This window comes from Synchiropus splendidus, chromosome 4, assembly GCF_027744825.2.
Source record: "Synchiropus splendidus isolate RoL2022-P1 chromosome 4, RoL_Sspl_1.0, whole genome shotgun sequence".
Taxonomy (NCBI): Eukaryota; Metazoa; Chordata; class Actinopteri; order Syngnathiformes; family Callionymidae; genus Synchiropus; species Synchiropus splendidus.
Window position 1 is genome coordinate 1,509,641 of NC_071337.1, and position 14,594 is coordinate 1,524,234.

At 51.5% G+C, this 14,594-nt stretch overlaps 1 protein-coding gene across 2 annotated transcripts; it reads right to left on the minus strand.

Moving 5' to 3' along the window:
* Positions 1-5,081: 5,081 nt before the first annotated feature.
* LOC128758234 (uncharacterized) lies at positions 5,082-14,561 on the minus strand. Of its 2 annotated transcripts, XM_053864185.1 has the most exons (4): positions 9,116-14,561; positions 8,857-8,964; positions 7,811-8,286; positions 5,082-6,049 (listed from the first exon to the last, which is right to left on the minus strand). In XM_053864185.1, exons 2-4 carry the CDS (start codon positions 8,862-8,864, stop codon positions 5,667-5,669), a joined length of 867 nt encoding a protein of 288 aa, XP_053720160.1. In that variant the 5' UTR covers positions 8,865-8,964; positions 9,116-14,561; the 3' UTR covers positions 5,082-5,666. The 2 variants fall into 2 exon arrangements, with proteins under 2 accessions (XP_053720160.1, XP_053720159.1); XM_053864184.1 differs by lacking the exons at positions 8,857-8,964; positions 9,116-14,561 and adding an exon at positions 8,414-8,822 and having other exon boundaries at positions 5,083-6,049.
* Positions 14,562-14,594: the final 33 nt, after the last annotated feature.

Genomic DNA, 14,594 nt, shown 5'->3' on the forward strand with positions numbered 1-14,594 from the left:
GGCTTTAAAGATGATGGACTAATAGTGGAAGAAAATAAAATCAGCCCCAGCTCCCCTCTCCCCCCCCCCCCCCCCACCCTTACCCCACCCCCACGCCTGGGGTTTGAATTAATGCGTTTCTATTTTTGGCTCTCCCGTGTTTCCAGGGGAAACCTAATGACGCAATGACGTCAATGCAGGTCACCAGCGATAGAAGAAGCAGACTGGAGGAATTGGAGGAGCTTCCATCTCGGCGTCTTGACTCCCTGCTTTTTGCTTTCCTGTCCAGCCCGCGCTGACTGGGTTTTTCCCGCGATGAAGATTTAGCCTTTTACTTGTTTGTTTGTTTGTTTTTTTCGTAGAGAATGGAGTGTCGCTGCGCCTGACGTCTGGGAAGAGAGGGAGAAAAGGAGGAGGGGGGTGGAGGAGAGGAGGGAGCCTCGCTCGCTCGCTGCTGCTGCATATCAATGGGAGCCGGTGAAATTCCCAGGGATTATTGGAGGGAAAAATCAGGACCGGGAAAGCGACGCTCGCGACGGGTGAGTCTTGTCTCTTCACTTGTGTTCTCCTGCTCCGGTCGAGTCCGGCAGCGGTGTCACAGAACCATTGAGAAATCCGGCGGCGGCGGCGGCGGCTCTGACGCGGCGGCTGCGGGATCCCGCCGCAGAACCCGCGGCGCCTCGGAGCGCAGCGAGCGGCGCCGGACTCGCGGCAAATGTGCAACAGATCCTTCCGAGTTTGACGAGGACGGATCTGCTGCAGGTGTGTGCGTGCGTGCCTGCGATCGCGCGCGCGAAAAGTAGCGTTCTCCCAGCCCGAGCGCGCGCCGACACTCGACGGGCTTTCGATGCGATATTGCAACAAGTGCGATATCGCATCGTGGCTCCCGGAACCCCCCTCGCCCCCCCTCGGGCTCCTCCACAGATGCTGGGACTCAGTGTCGCGTGTCAGTTTCGGGAGCCCGCGCGGTACAGGGCGTTCACCGTCAGCACCGCGGACAGCTCCCTCAGGCCGGTGGCCCCCTCCCCGGTCCCTCCACTGACTGGAGCCCCAGTCCGCCATAAGATGGTTCCAGCACAGTCTAATTACGGGCCCCACATCGATGGGACACCCCTCCGACCCCCCTCCAGCTCTCCCCCACCACCACCACCACGACGCCTCACATGACGCATGAACGATGGTCCAGTCCAGATGCCTGTTGCAGCGGGGCCCTTCAGTCCCCACCTGACCCGAGCCGTGCACAGGCCCCTCTGGCTGGAACATTATGACCGGCCTTGTTTTGCGGCTGACGCCACCCGACTTCAGGTGTCGGAGCGTGAAGCAGGTGGTGAGTCCGGTGTGGGACAGATCATTCCAGGAGGTGGAGGGTCCTTCATGAGAGCCTCAGTCACATACGTCACCCAGAACCAGCCGCCTCTTCAGAGGCGCCTCTAGATGTTTACGCTTCTCCTTCATGGACGTCTGTGTGTGTACCTGGTTCAGCTAAACTTGTGGGGACTGATTGTTGGAAACACACCTCCTTGTGAGGACATTTTGCTTCATTCGGACATTTAACCGGACCCTGGCAGGTTGAGCCTCAAATGGAGGGTTAAAACTTCAGTTTCAGTTCGGTTCAGTGGGTGAGTTGTGTTGGCGGCTCAGGTTTAGGGAAAGGGTCACTGAGAGGTCCCCACAAGGATAGCAGGACAAACGGGTGTCCATTCCTTGACAGTGAACACAACTGCATTTTCTTCCTGTCAAACATATGAAAATGAGAGTTTCTTTTATTGACACACGACAGCAAAAATATCCATCTCAATGATCAATATCTTCCTTTCCCTCTTTCCCCCCAACAATATTACGAAGAAATCACGTCAATAACATTGCAATAAAAAATAAATGGATCAATTAAGATAAGGAAAAAACAGTCAGAAACAGTCTCACACACACACAAAATTCTTGAGTGTTTACTTTTTATTGAATACTCAATAGAGCGACAGCCGTGTGAGCGTCACTCATGACATTTGAGGACGATATAAATATGAGGTTGCAATAACAAGGACTTCGTCCCTGCGCTGCCTTGTTTCAAGACACTGCACGCTCAGTTCCACCTGGTGTAGATGCTTCCGTGCAGCGTGTGTGAAGCCTACACTGATCTGCTCTCATGGATGTGGCTTTGACATACAATCACTGAATCTCTGGGACCGTTCTCACTCGTGTCTCATGTTCAAACACAACTTTACCATGTTTCGTGGCACCACTCTGACTTGAAACGCAGGGCTGCAGAGGCTCCGCCCCTCCTGCCGTCCTCCTCGCTGCAGCCTGGACTCGGGCTGGATCCTTCCTTCACGTCCTTCCTTCCTCTAACACGCTTGTTGTCGTCCCACCACAGGCCCCAGGACGCGGCCCCCGCCGAGCCTCCTCCACATCTGTCCCTCACGGGTCTTTTTGCGGTCTGGGCTTGCTGTTCCTTAGACAGTAGCCAGGAAGCCCTTACCCCAAAAAGTATCTGCGCTGGACTCTGGCGCCAGAATTGGACCTGCAGCAGCCGAACCTGGAGTCAGGTCAGAGAGCGGCCGCTGAGGCGAGCGACTCCAGGTGGAACCCGAGTCACAGTTCACCTCTTTTATTAGCTGGTCAAGTCAGAACGCAGAGTTTTTTTTATCATTTTCATGCTATGGATTTTCATATATGTCATCTGTCCTTTTTTTTCTGGACCAAAACATGTAATAAAACATACTTTCATGCAGATTTCATTTTTTTAAAAAGGGTTTTTGAATCCATGATCAACAAATAGATAATTTGAAACTTGTAGGGAGGAGCAACAGTCTCATTTCTCTCTGGGTTTCTAGTGTTAAAAGTCATTTTAGTATGACATTAAGTGACGAAATGAAAATGTGGGCAGTTAACCATTGTTAAATTCCAGCAGTATTCATTTCAGTTTTGGGCTTTTTGAGCGAATCATTTGAAACGATGTGTAAGAAACAAGCGGAGGACGGAGCAACAGTCACATTTCTCTCTGGGTTTCTAGTGTTAAAAGTCGTTTAAGTGTTAAATTGAGTGACTGAATGTGAAGTGTTGCTAAACTGTTGAATTGCAGCAGAGTCGCTTCATTTTTGGGCTTTTGAATTGAATAAATTGAAACATTTCGAAGGTGAAATGTCTGTGGCGCGTGACGGAAGCTGGCGAGTCAGTCATGTGACCATGACTCACCAGCCTGGCGAGTCTGACTCCAGCGGCGCTCAGGTGAGAGGCTCTGGGACCTGTGTGGACCCTCAGGTTGACCAGGGCGTGTTGCGTTCCTGGGCTCGTGCGCCGAGTTGCTGCAGGCGGGTTGATACCGCCGGCAGGTGAAACCGTAACGGTCCCGGCAAATATTAGCACGAAGCTCCAGATGCTCCGCGCCGCTCTTCTCCCTCCAGTCGTGGAATAAACTGTGGAGAACAGCTGCCTTCCTCTTGTGTTCCTTTGATGCCAGAACCTTCCGTTCCAGCCCCCAGTCTGAAGCTAGCGCTGGGCTAGCATTAGCATCTGCTAACCACGCTGAAGTGCTAAATGAAGCTTCATAAATGAAACATTTCAAATGTAATTCTTCATCTTGTGAGTCTTTAGTTTTCAACCATTCATCAGTTCACATCATAAATCAGCACATATTGATCCCCACCTGTTGTGTCACTGTGATAAAGTCGGGTCAGGTCGCGGAGGCAGCGTTCGGAGCAAAGAAGCCCAAACTTCCTGATCCGCACAAACCTCCTCCAGCTCTTCCCGGGGGATCCCGAGGCATTCCCAGGCCAGAGCGGAGACATAATCACACATAACTGAATCCTTTGAGGACCACTCCTGGCCATCACCCTTTCCCCAGCCTAAACCTCAACCTCCAAAACACATGGCTCACCTGAACCAGGACTCTGGACCAGACTGGAACCCAGTTATTTGCAAGTTTGAACCCTCAGATTGAGGCTTGTGGGGACCAGTTGAAACCCTCACTACGCATAATGTCCTCACAAGGAGGTGTGTTTCCAAGAATCGGTCCCCACAAGTACAGCTACACCAGGGCACACACACACAGGGCTGAGGTCCACTTCCCTCCGGCCAAACGCCACTTGCAACAACATTAACAAGAGCGCTGGAAAGTTTCCGGTCCTTCCTCCTATTCACATCGTATTTATATTGGGTTTCTACAGGCACGTGAAATGTCCAGGAGAAATCAGAAATATTGTGAATTATTGTCTCTTATTGACCGGAGGTGGAAACCTATCACGAGGTCAAAGGTCATCGAAGATGCTTCAAGAAATCCAAGTGATAAAACGAGACGTTCGGCAGCCGTTCTTCGGGTGAACAGCGCCCTCAAGAGGGTCCACGGTGAGTAACACAGCCCCGTCACACGCGCCTCTCCGGTCCAAACCAAACAGACAGAACACGTGACGGTGTTGAACGGAGAGAGCACGAGTGGGACCATGTTGAATTCCTTGCTCGCATGTTTCGCTCAGAGCCGGACCTGAAGTGGGATCTGAACCGGAGCCTGCGACAGAGACTGCAACTCAACACTGACGTGTATTTGCGTTAGAAGTCACCTGGGGCTGTGTAGGGTTCGGGAGGTCGCACCTCTTCTTGATCCAGAAAGAGAACATCAGAAAGATGGACGGATCCCAGGGTTCAGTTCTGCCTCTGTCTGATGGTTTCACACGGGGTCTGAACCCAACATGCCTTCATGCCAGGCAGACGGCTCCCAGCAGCTGGTCTGAACCAGGCCATGACTCCCGACTGAGACTCTGAAGTGAGGAGCCTCTGTGGAGATGTTCTCCACTCCTCAGTTCCCATGATGGTCCTCATTTCTCCAAGAGGAGTTAGCTGGTGCTTCAGTGCTTCAGGTCTTCACCTGAGCGACAGCAGCTCCAGAGGAAGATGATGGACATCAACGTTCAGATCCAGGGCCAGAGGTTGGAGAAGCTCCTTGATGGAGATGTTTCCTGTCACAGGAGAGAGGAAGCCATGAGCCTCTCCCTCACAGTCACCAACACACTTGCTCCTCTCTCAGGAACATGGAGAGCCGCAGGGAAGAGGTGGCTCCATCAGGTCTGTCAGTGCAGTGACAGAGGTGTTTCATCCATCCCATGATCCCGTGTGGCTTCAGGGGTCCTGCTGAGGTCATGAAGTGTTGTGTGACTAAACCTCGAACATGGCAGCTACAGCAACACAAGAAAGCAGATCTAAAATCTTCTGCCTGTTTCGGGTCTGTGGGAGGAAACTGGAGTTCCCACGCCTCACCACACCGTGGATCAAAACGATCACAGGATGATGGTGGATCACATCCTTTTCATTTCCAAGGTGCTGATCAGGATCGGAATGAAAGAGCGAAACACATCAAAGGAAACATTTCAATAGCGTCTGGTCGCGTCGTATGAGGGACAAAAGAAAAGGATCATTTCATACAATAAAAGTCACTGAATAAATGCTGAACATCCGAGTCATCCCCCCGTGGTTTTCTGTGTATTCACACATTTAATTCCTCTTTCATGCCTGTATTTTTACATTTATTCATTCACCGTTTCAATATTTTTCTTGTTTTTTTATGTTAATCATGATTTGCTCTTTGTCCCTCAGAGAGTCGGACCTTCACCTCCTCTCACTCTTGTGCAACACGTGCGTCAGAAGACTGAATTGTAACCCAGCAGGAGCCAGAGACGGGCGCGAGCGTCCCGCTCCTCTCAGGCTCGGCTGGCGGCGGCGGCGGCGGCGGCGGGGGGCGGGGGCAGCGGCAGCGAGTCCAGGAAGGCGTCCAGGGTGCAGCGGTACTCCTCTGGGTGGCTCCTCATGTGCGCGGCGTGGACCGACTCCTTCCACTTGTGCGTCCTGACGCTGACGCCGCGCGCTCGCCAGCGGTCGGCGATGCGCTCCACCACCGCCGCGTCACACAGCGCGTCGTCCTCGCTGAGGAGGAAGAGCGCCGGCGCCGTGATGGGGTTGTTGTTGAACACCTGGATGCTGCGCTGGTACAGGTCCGCCGTGCGGCTGCGGAAGAGCCGGAAGTAGAGCAGCGCCGTGTTCTTCACCAGGCGCTCCAGGCGCGGCACCAGCGTCTTCCCCAGGCCTGGGACACAGCGGCGGGAGGGAGGGAGAATCACTACTGTGCACAGTCTACACATGCTCCCCAAAACACCATGTACGGACGACAGAGGAAGTGGGGGGAAAGCTTTAATCTAATCAAATAAATAAAACTAAAATAAACTAATGAATAACACTGAAATAAACTAATGAATACAATTAAAATAAACGACTAAAAGTAAAATGAACAAGTGAATAAAACTAAAATAAACAAATGAATAAAAGTAAAATGAACAAATGAATAAAAGAAAAAAGTAATGAATAAATAAAAAAGAATTGAATAAAACTAAAATAAACAGATGTATAAATAAACAAGTGAATAAACAAATGAATAAAACTAAAATAAACAGATGCATAAATAAACAAGTGAATAAAATTAAAATAAACAAATAAATGAATAAATAAACTAATTAATAAAACGAAAATAAACAGATTAATTAATTAATTAATTAAAAATAAACAAGTGAATAAAACAAAAATAAAAAGAATAAAACTAAAATAAACAAATGAATAAAAGTAAAATGAACAAATGAATAAAAGTAAAAAACTAATGAATAAATAAAAAGAAATGAATAAACAAAAAACAAGTGAATAAACAAATGAATAAAACGAAAATAAACAGATTAAAAATTAACACGTGCATACAATTAAAATAAACAAATGAATAAAACTAAAATAAACAAATGAATAAAACTAAAATAAACAAATGAATAAAACTAAAATAAACAAATGAATAAATTAATTAATTAATTAAAAATAAACAAGTGAATAAAACAAAAATAAAAAATTAATAAAACTAAAATAAACAAATGAATAAATAAATAAACAAATAAAAATAAACAAGTGAAAAAACAAAAATTAACAAATGAATAAAACTAAAATAAAAAATGAATAAAACTAAAATAAACAAATGAATAAATTAAAAAAAAAACAAATAAACAGGGAAAAAAGGCAGAAGTTGAGGTTGGCCATCAGGTGGCGCTGTGTGCACCACGATGTGTCACTTTAAAGCGCCGCAGTGTGCGTTTCAGTGACGGTGGAGGAGCTGAGCCACAAGAGGTGGCAGGGATGGCAGTCGGTATCAGCATGGACCAGAGCCAGTGCTGTAACAACAGGATGAGACACGTCCGATCCGATCTAAAGGCCCAAACATCCTCCAGTTGTCTGCGTGACGTGCAGTCGTGTCTCCCTGATTTTACACACCAGGTGTTTGTTTACTTGCACTTTAGTTGATGCCGTTTTCCTGAAGCCAAAGCAGCAGAGCACAGCTTCAGTGCTGCGGTGTCTACAGGTGGTGCAGTTATGAAGCAGTTCCTCCACCCACGGGAAGGAAACGTTTGGCCCTCAGACACACCCAAACGTCAGCATGGCAGGGATCAGGAGACAGGTAGGTCACAGAGGTCACAGCACCTGGACGTCACAAGGTGCCGAGGGCTCCTTCCTTCCCTGGGTCACATGACCAACCCTCCAGCCAACTGCCAGGGCAGGTCCCTGAGCCTGGACCTGAGAGTGGAGCGCCTCGTGAGCCCAGCAGGGTCGGACCTCCTGCCGCTCTTCAGGCCGCTGCTAATAATAGCAGACTTTCCCACCACCTCAGTTGTTCCTTCTCTCCTTCTATTTCTGTTGCACAGTTGTTGGAAATCAAAAGACGTGAAGCGGTGCCAGGGTCATGTGACTGGACACCAGGAACCCGATCTACCAGCAGCTCACCTTCAGCCATCAAGTATTTACGGGGGGCGGAGCTCACCTGTGGCCATGTGCTCCAGCGTGCCGGCCACCAGGCTGTCGTAGATGTGACCCACCACCGTGTGGGGCAGCTGGGACTGGGGCCGCCGCGCCGCCTGGCTCAGGACCTGCGTGAAGGTGTAGCCCCCGATGGAGGAGGCGTAGACCAGGAGCGGCCTGCCCGAGAACTGGGGCTCCTCCAGCACCTGCAGCACCTGGGAGCCGTACTCCAGGCCCCAGAGGGGCCACAGGAAGTGCAGGGCGCTGCTCTGGACCAGCAGGACGTCCATGCCGCGCTGCAGGTAGCGCTCCGTGTACTTGGACACGGCGGAGGGCTGCGCCCCCAGCCAGGCCAGGAACAGGAGCAGGGGCCGGGGAGGGTCCGGGGAGGGGCTGCAGGGGGGCCCCGGGGGGGCATAGTAGCAGGTGATGCCCTTGCGGATCCTGCGGCTCCGGTACCGGCTCTGCTGCGCGGGAGCCCCGTCAGAGGTGAAGAACCTGCACGCACCAAAGATCAGGTTAGACGACCCGCAGGCTCCTGACGTCACGGCGCCAGCACGCGCGAGCCCGCACCGCGCCGCATCCCTCTGACCCACTTTCTTCCGCTCGAGAGAGTCGCTCTCACCCGGCGCACAGCGGCAGGTTCCCCATGGCGCGGGTCCAGCTCCGGGAGAGGCGGCTCCAGAACCGGGTCCAGGATCGGGCGCAGGACGAATTCCGCCGGCTCGAGGTTTCTATGGAGGGCTCGTGACGTCACGGAGCTGCGCGCGCAGCCTCTCCTGCGTGCGTGTGACGTGGTACCGACCAACGCGCTTCAGGTTTGATGCGTATGAAAAATGCTTTCTAACACGTGTATTCATTTCATCCGTGCTTAAAATTAAAAAGGAACCATTGAAACGTATTTCTTTTTTATTAAATGTCGCTAAATTTAGCTCGATTTTTAATGATAAAAAAATTGCATTTTCCAGACTCAGAATCCGCTTCACGTCCGTGAGGATCGCACCAACTGGGAAAGAGCTTTGGAACACGGCGCCATGTTGAATATATACATTGTGTAAACCGGCTCACCTCAGCATGTTCAGCCGTCCTTCCCCAGGCAAGTGGTCACGTGTCACGCACCGTCGCCTCGCGCAGCTCCGGCCGGTGACTTTGATGCTTGGTTCTCCCTCAAACACACTGTCGATCAAAGGTCAAAGGTTAGATCAAAGTCCAGCGCTGCTTTTCACCTGTATTACATGGATATATTTCTGAGTCATGAATAACAGTGATCGAAACTACTGCGGCAAACATTTGCGTCCAGAGTCGCGCAGGACTGTAGGTGTAATACCGTGAGCGTCCATCAGATGGCGGCAGATCCACGGAAGACAGCGCCTGGACTGGATCCTGTCATGGTCAATGGGAGCAGAAATCAGGTCACGATTCATGGCAGTGTATCGCACCGGCGGAAAGCAAAGAGGGGACGGAGGAGCTGTGACTCTCCTGAAGTCTATGACCATCTCCACTGTCTTCTGGGCGTTGAGCTCCAGGTTGTTGTGACTGCACCAGGACACCAGCCGCTCCACCTCCCTCCTGTAAGATGAGCCCCATGATGGTGGTGTCGTCCGCAAACTTGATCAGCTTCACGGACTCGTGGCTGGAGGTGCACAGCCCTGAGGAGACCCGATGTTGAGGGTCCGAGACAGTCGTCCCCAGCCGCACACGCTGACTCCGGCTGGTCAGGAAGTCTGTCAGCCACCTGCAGAGGGAGTCAGGCACGTCCAGCTGGCCAAGCTTGTCTAGTTTATTGTCGGTGTTTATTCCATTTTAACGACAGATAATAAGGCAGTAATTACACTGCAGGCCTCGGAGCTCCACCCAGCCACCCTCGTTATTACGCTCTGAATTTGTTATGACAAACGTTCTATTCATGTCATTGCGTGAGACCCAGTGACGTAGTGTGTTTGAACCATTCCAAAGCTAACGTCCACTGATATCCAGGATCCATCATCTCCTCCTCACGGGTGACCTGACTGACTCTTGGACCCCCTCCACCCCGCCCTGGAGAAGAGACAAACTCTGAGAAGAGGACAGACCTCATGCTTGGACGCAGCCTTTTGTCCGGCAGGGGGCGCCGCTCTGCTCTTCCTGAGCATCTTTCTGCTTCTCTTTCTTTTCTTTTGTTCCTTGACTTCCATTTATGTCTTTCTTTGGACCGACATTTTCCCCAGGAGCCACCCGGCCTTCCGCCCCACGTTGTTTCCCTGAGGCCTCTGTTGTCGGAGAGAAGGATGGTGGGAGGGTGAGGAGGAGCTGGTGAAGGGCAGGGGGCAGAGAGGGGGCCCTTCCAGCCTCCTCCGACAGACGTCACGGAACAGCCACTGATGGTGTCGCCAAGCGAGGTCCTGTGACTCCACAGGTCCGACTCCATGTGATGAGGAACTCCTTCTGCTCTCTCACTCTGGATCTCTTAATCTGCCCTCATTTCCATAATCCCGCCAGATTACCTGGCCACCACTGTTATTGACCCCTGCTCCTCACCTTGACCTTGTCTGGACCCACAGCCATGAGACATTTCTCACCCGGGGGTGGAACCTCTGGAGCCTCCTGGAGCCCTGGTTTCTACCCTGCTCTTCAGGTCTGTCCTGCCCCAGACACTGGCTTCTCCTCACGGAGCATCGGACTCCACAGCCGCGGGACGTTCCTCCCCGGTTTCTACTGAGTCCCACCTGGTCTGAACGCTCAACAAGGTTGAAACATCAGGTGTGTGACATGACGCGTCAGCGTGAACTGTTTCATTTGCTGGTGTCAGTGTTGCAGGCAGCAGAGGCGTAGTCCTCACTGGTATAGTGGAGAAGACAAAGGTCATGCCGGGACGCTGGCGTTTGCCCAGCAGGGGGCGCCGCTCTGCTCTTCCTGAGCGTGTCTCTACCTTTCCTTCTTTTCTTTTGTCCCTAGACTTCCATTTATATCTTTCTTTGGACCGACATTTTCTCCAGAAGCCGTATGAAGACAATGTTTCTGTTTTTGTCCGACAGCACTTCAAACGCACTTGAATGACGGAATGATTGTCCATTGATGGACTCTATTGTTTGAGTTTCCAGCCACAGTTTGACTTTCTCTGACCTCCACAATCCACCATTGTCCCTGACAACGCACACACACGGTTGTCTTCCTGGCTTAGTGAGGACCTCCCCTGGCCGTCACCCTTTCCCCGGCCTCTCCCCCTGAACCTAACCCACCAAAACACATGGCTCAACTTCACCTTTAGTCTGAACCAGACTGGAACCCAGTGAGAATCACCCAGCTATTTTGTAGTTTTCACCCTCAAACTGAGGCTTGAGAAAGTGAGGACCTCTCCCCACTCTGCTGTTTAAAAACTTGCACAGGCTCTCTGAAAGATAAAAGTACAAGAACACACACGTGCATGTTTGTCTCTCCATCCTTGTGAGGACCTCCCCTGTCCATCACCCTTTCCCCCTAAACCTGACCCTCCAAAACACATGGCTCACCTGAACCAGCACTCTGAACCAGACTGGAACCCTGAAGTTCGAACCCTCAAATTAAGGCTTAAACCTTGTGGGGTTCAGCCAAATGTTCCCCACAAGGAACATATGGTCCTCACAAGGAAGGTGTTTTGTCAAGAATTGGTCCCCCATAAAGTAGGTTAAACAAGCCTTAAACCCTGCGCAAACACACACTTGAATCTCTATCCTTGTGGGGACCTCCCCTGGCCATCACCCTTTCCCCAGCCTCTGCCCCTGAACCTGACCCTCCAAAGCTCATCTGAACCAGGACTCTGAACCAAACCCAGTCATTTTTTGTGTAATGTGTGTCAGTTATTTTGTGGGTTTGATCCTCAAATTGAGGCTTAACCTTGTGGGGTCCAGCCAAATGTCCTTACAAGAATTGGTCCCCACAAGTATAGTGAAGCGAGGTCACACCCACTGGCGAACATTTGTGCTTTATTCCGGCTATTTTCTGACATGAGGTCACAGGTGAGCCTCAGGGAATATTCCAGCACGAAGGTGGTGTGAGAACTCTGACTGAGGAGAGCTCGCCCGACAATGGCGCGACTCTCTTGTGGGGACACTTGGAGAGCCAAGTCGGACGCGAGAGCCGCCGACTCTCCAGAGAGGAGGAGGGCGGAGCTCGTGTGTGAGAACGGTGTGAGGGAGGTCACATCTGGGAAAGTGCTCAGGGAGGCGCCAGCGCTTCACAGGACCAGACGCGCACGCTGATCCAAGACGCCCTGCAGGCCACACGCCGCCCGGCCTCCAGCAGGTGAAGGGCAGTCAAGGTCAGAGTTGTTATTCCTGCTGGGGAAGGGGCTTCATCATTCTCTCCTCAGGAAATGAGGTTTCCTTGGGCGCGGAGCGACGCCATGATTCCTGTGTTCAGGGAAGTACCTGGGGATGGGGATGACGGGGGTCGGCTGGATGTTCTGCCAAGCTGAGCTCCAGAGAACTGGACCTGCGTGACTGACAGTGTGGACTGTGTCAGAGGTGAGTTCAGCTCGGAGCATGCTGACTGTTGTCGTTGCTCTAGTCCAGCAGTTTCCAACCTTTTTCAAGCCACGACACCTTGGTTCATTGGAGAAACCCCGGGTCACACCACCACAGGAACCTGGGCCAACGTGCACTTGTGCTTCAAGTCCTGTAGAAAATCCCTACTCATGGGTGAAACACTATTTTTTATGTTGCCAGGCAGAAACACATTGCATTTGTTTCACATGTGTCCAGAAAGGGGCGGCAATATGGCAAAATATATCATGATTTATTGATGTATTGACTGACTTTAAATAGCTGTTTGGCTTGGATCACTTCTCTTTTGCATGATGTGACTAGTTTCCAGACAAATCCTTGGCTTCTTTGCCTGAACTTGCTTCATAACAACAATGATTCTTTCTCTCTTTCTCCTCATTCCTTTAAAAGTCATCTTTCCTGGACCAGACACAACATGACGCCACATTTAAGGAAGAGAAAGGGATGTGGGACTGGAGTCGACAGAAGCCTCAGCAGAAAAGCATCGGGTCAGCAGGACGGCATGAAGGTTCTGAGCCTCGGGCACCGGGTCGTTCAGGTCCAAGCAGCAGAGGAGGACATAAACCACACAGCTGCTCTGGGAAACAGACCTCATTCCTGGCTGTAACAGTGGACAGATCTGCAGCTCGGCTGAGCTGGAGGCCCATAGTGTACTGCAGCAATCTCATTACAGTTCCAATGGGCTTCACTGTCGCTTCATCCCTGGAGGCTCCACCTGAAAACCTTCATCTGTCCAACTGTCCCCAGCACGAGTCCTCCCTCCGTCCACCCCTGAAACCTTGGTCTGAAAACCTTCACTGTCTCGTGTCGCAGTGGAGCCCTAGGAAGGAAGACCTTGGCCCTCACGCTCTCTCTCTCTCTGTCTGTCTGTTCTGGATACTGAAACGCAACATCCTCTTCTGCAAATGTAAAAAACATTTTTATTCCCTGACCTTTGTGTCCACATCTCAGCAAAGCTATGGATACGATTCTCCGGACCACGAGTCGTCCTCCATGACACCAGTGATGGGCAGTAGGTGGCGCTCCTGGTGTAAAACTGATGCAAACGGAGCAGGTGTTTGGTGAGGCTTCGTGATGGACAGGTCAGGTTAGAGATGTGTCGCAGGAGCAGGAACTGGAGAGCAGCCAGGTGGTCACTTTTCCCGCAGGAGATCACTCAGCCCCCACGGATATTTGAGCCAAACAAACTTTGTCCTGAGACAAACTCTGCATCGTGAAAAGCCCCTGGGTCACCACAACTCTGTGTTTGGAAGAAGACCGCAGCATCATTTAGCACTCTGAAAACAGTGTTAGAAAGAGCTGAGCCAAAGGACAAAGCTCTGATGAAGCTCTGGTTACTGAGCCGGAGAACAGGGTCCCTGGCGCGAGTGGGTGGAACTGGTTTGGAGTCTAAACTCAGACTCTTCTCCATTCATAGCATCTTCTGAGAGTAACCAGTCTGGACTCGGTGGCTGGCGAGCTGGTCCACAAGCCGGATGTTTGTTCTCGGTGTTGTGTAGAAACCAGGACAGTGGATGGTCTTTTTGGAACTTCTTTATATGCGTATCAAAAACAGCGACGCATGGTCAGGAGCAGGAGTGCTGTGCACCATCAGTCACAATCTCAATAACACAATGCAAATATTTAATCAATTCCGTGCCTAATGTCACACTTTGCGGGTAGACAACCTTACCTCTGGTGACCTCGTGTCGGCGAATGACAGGGGGTCGACCAACACTTGTGTAGTCCTTGCTAGAGGGCGCTAACTCCCGACCGACACCGACCATGTGCAGCGTGATGTGGTGCAAGTGGAATATACCACGTAGTATCTGTTACATGAGGACACCTCCTGGGTGCAGTATGGGTGGGAGGAGGCCCTGGGTCGGACCCAGAACATGCTCTCTTGGTTGGCCTGGAAACACCTCAGGATCTGGGGAGGGAAGTCTGGGCCTCTTGGCTCTGGCTGCTGCCCCCGCGACTGGGACGCACCGTGATCAGGAGTGACTCTGGTGAACATGGAAGAAGGTGCTGAGGAACTCAGTGGGAGAGTCGAAGGTCAGATGGAGCTGAGCTCATCTGCGGGGGAATGGTCAGCACCAGGGACCCGGGCAGCTGTTGACTTTTCCTCAGACGCACATGTTTGCGGGATGTTTTCAGTCGAGAGCGCGCGCGTCATCTGCGCAGTTCCGCTGCGGCGCGGCGCGGCGCTATTCAACAATTCGCTCATGGTGGTGTGACTACATGTGTGTGCGTGAGTGTGAGAGAGAGCGAGGGAGGTGGAGGGGAGGAGCGAGCGAGGGAGGGAGG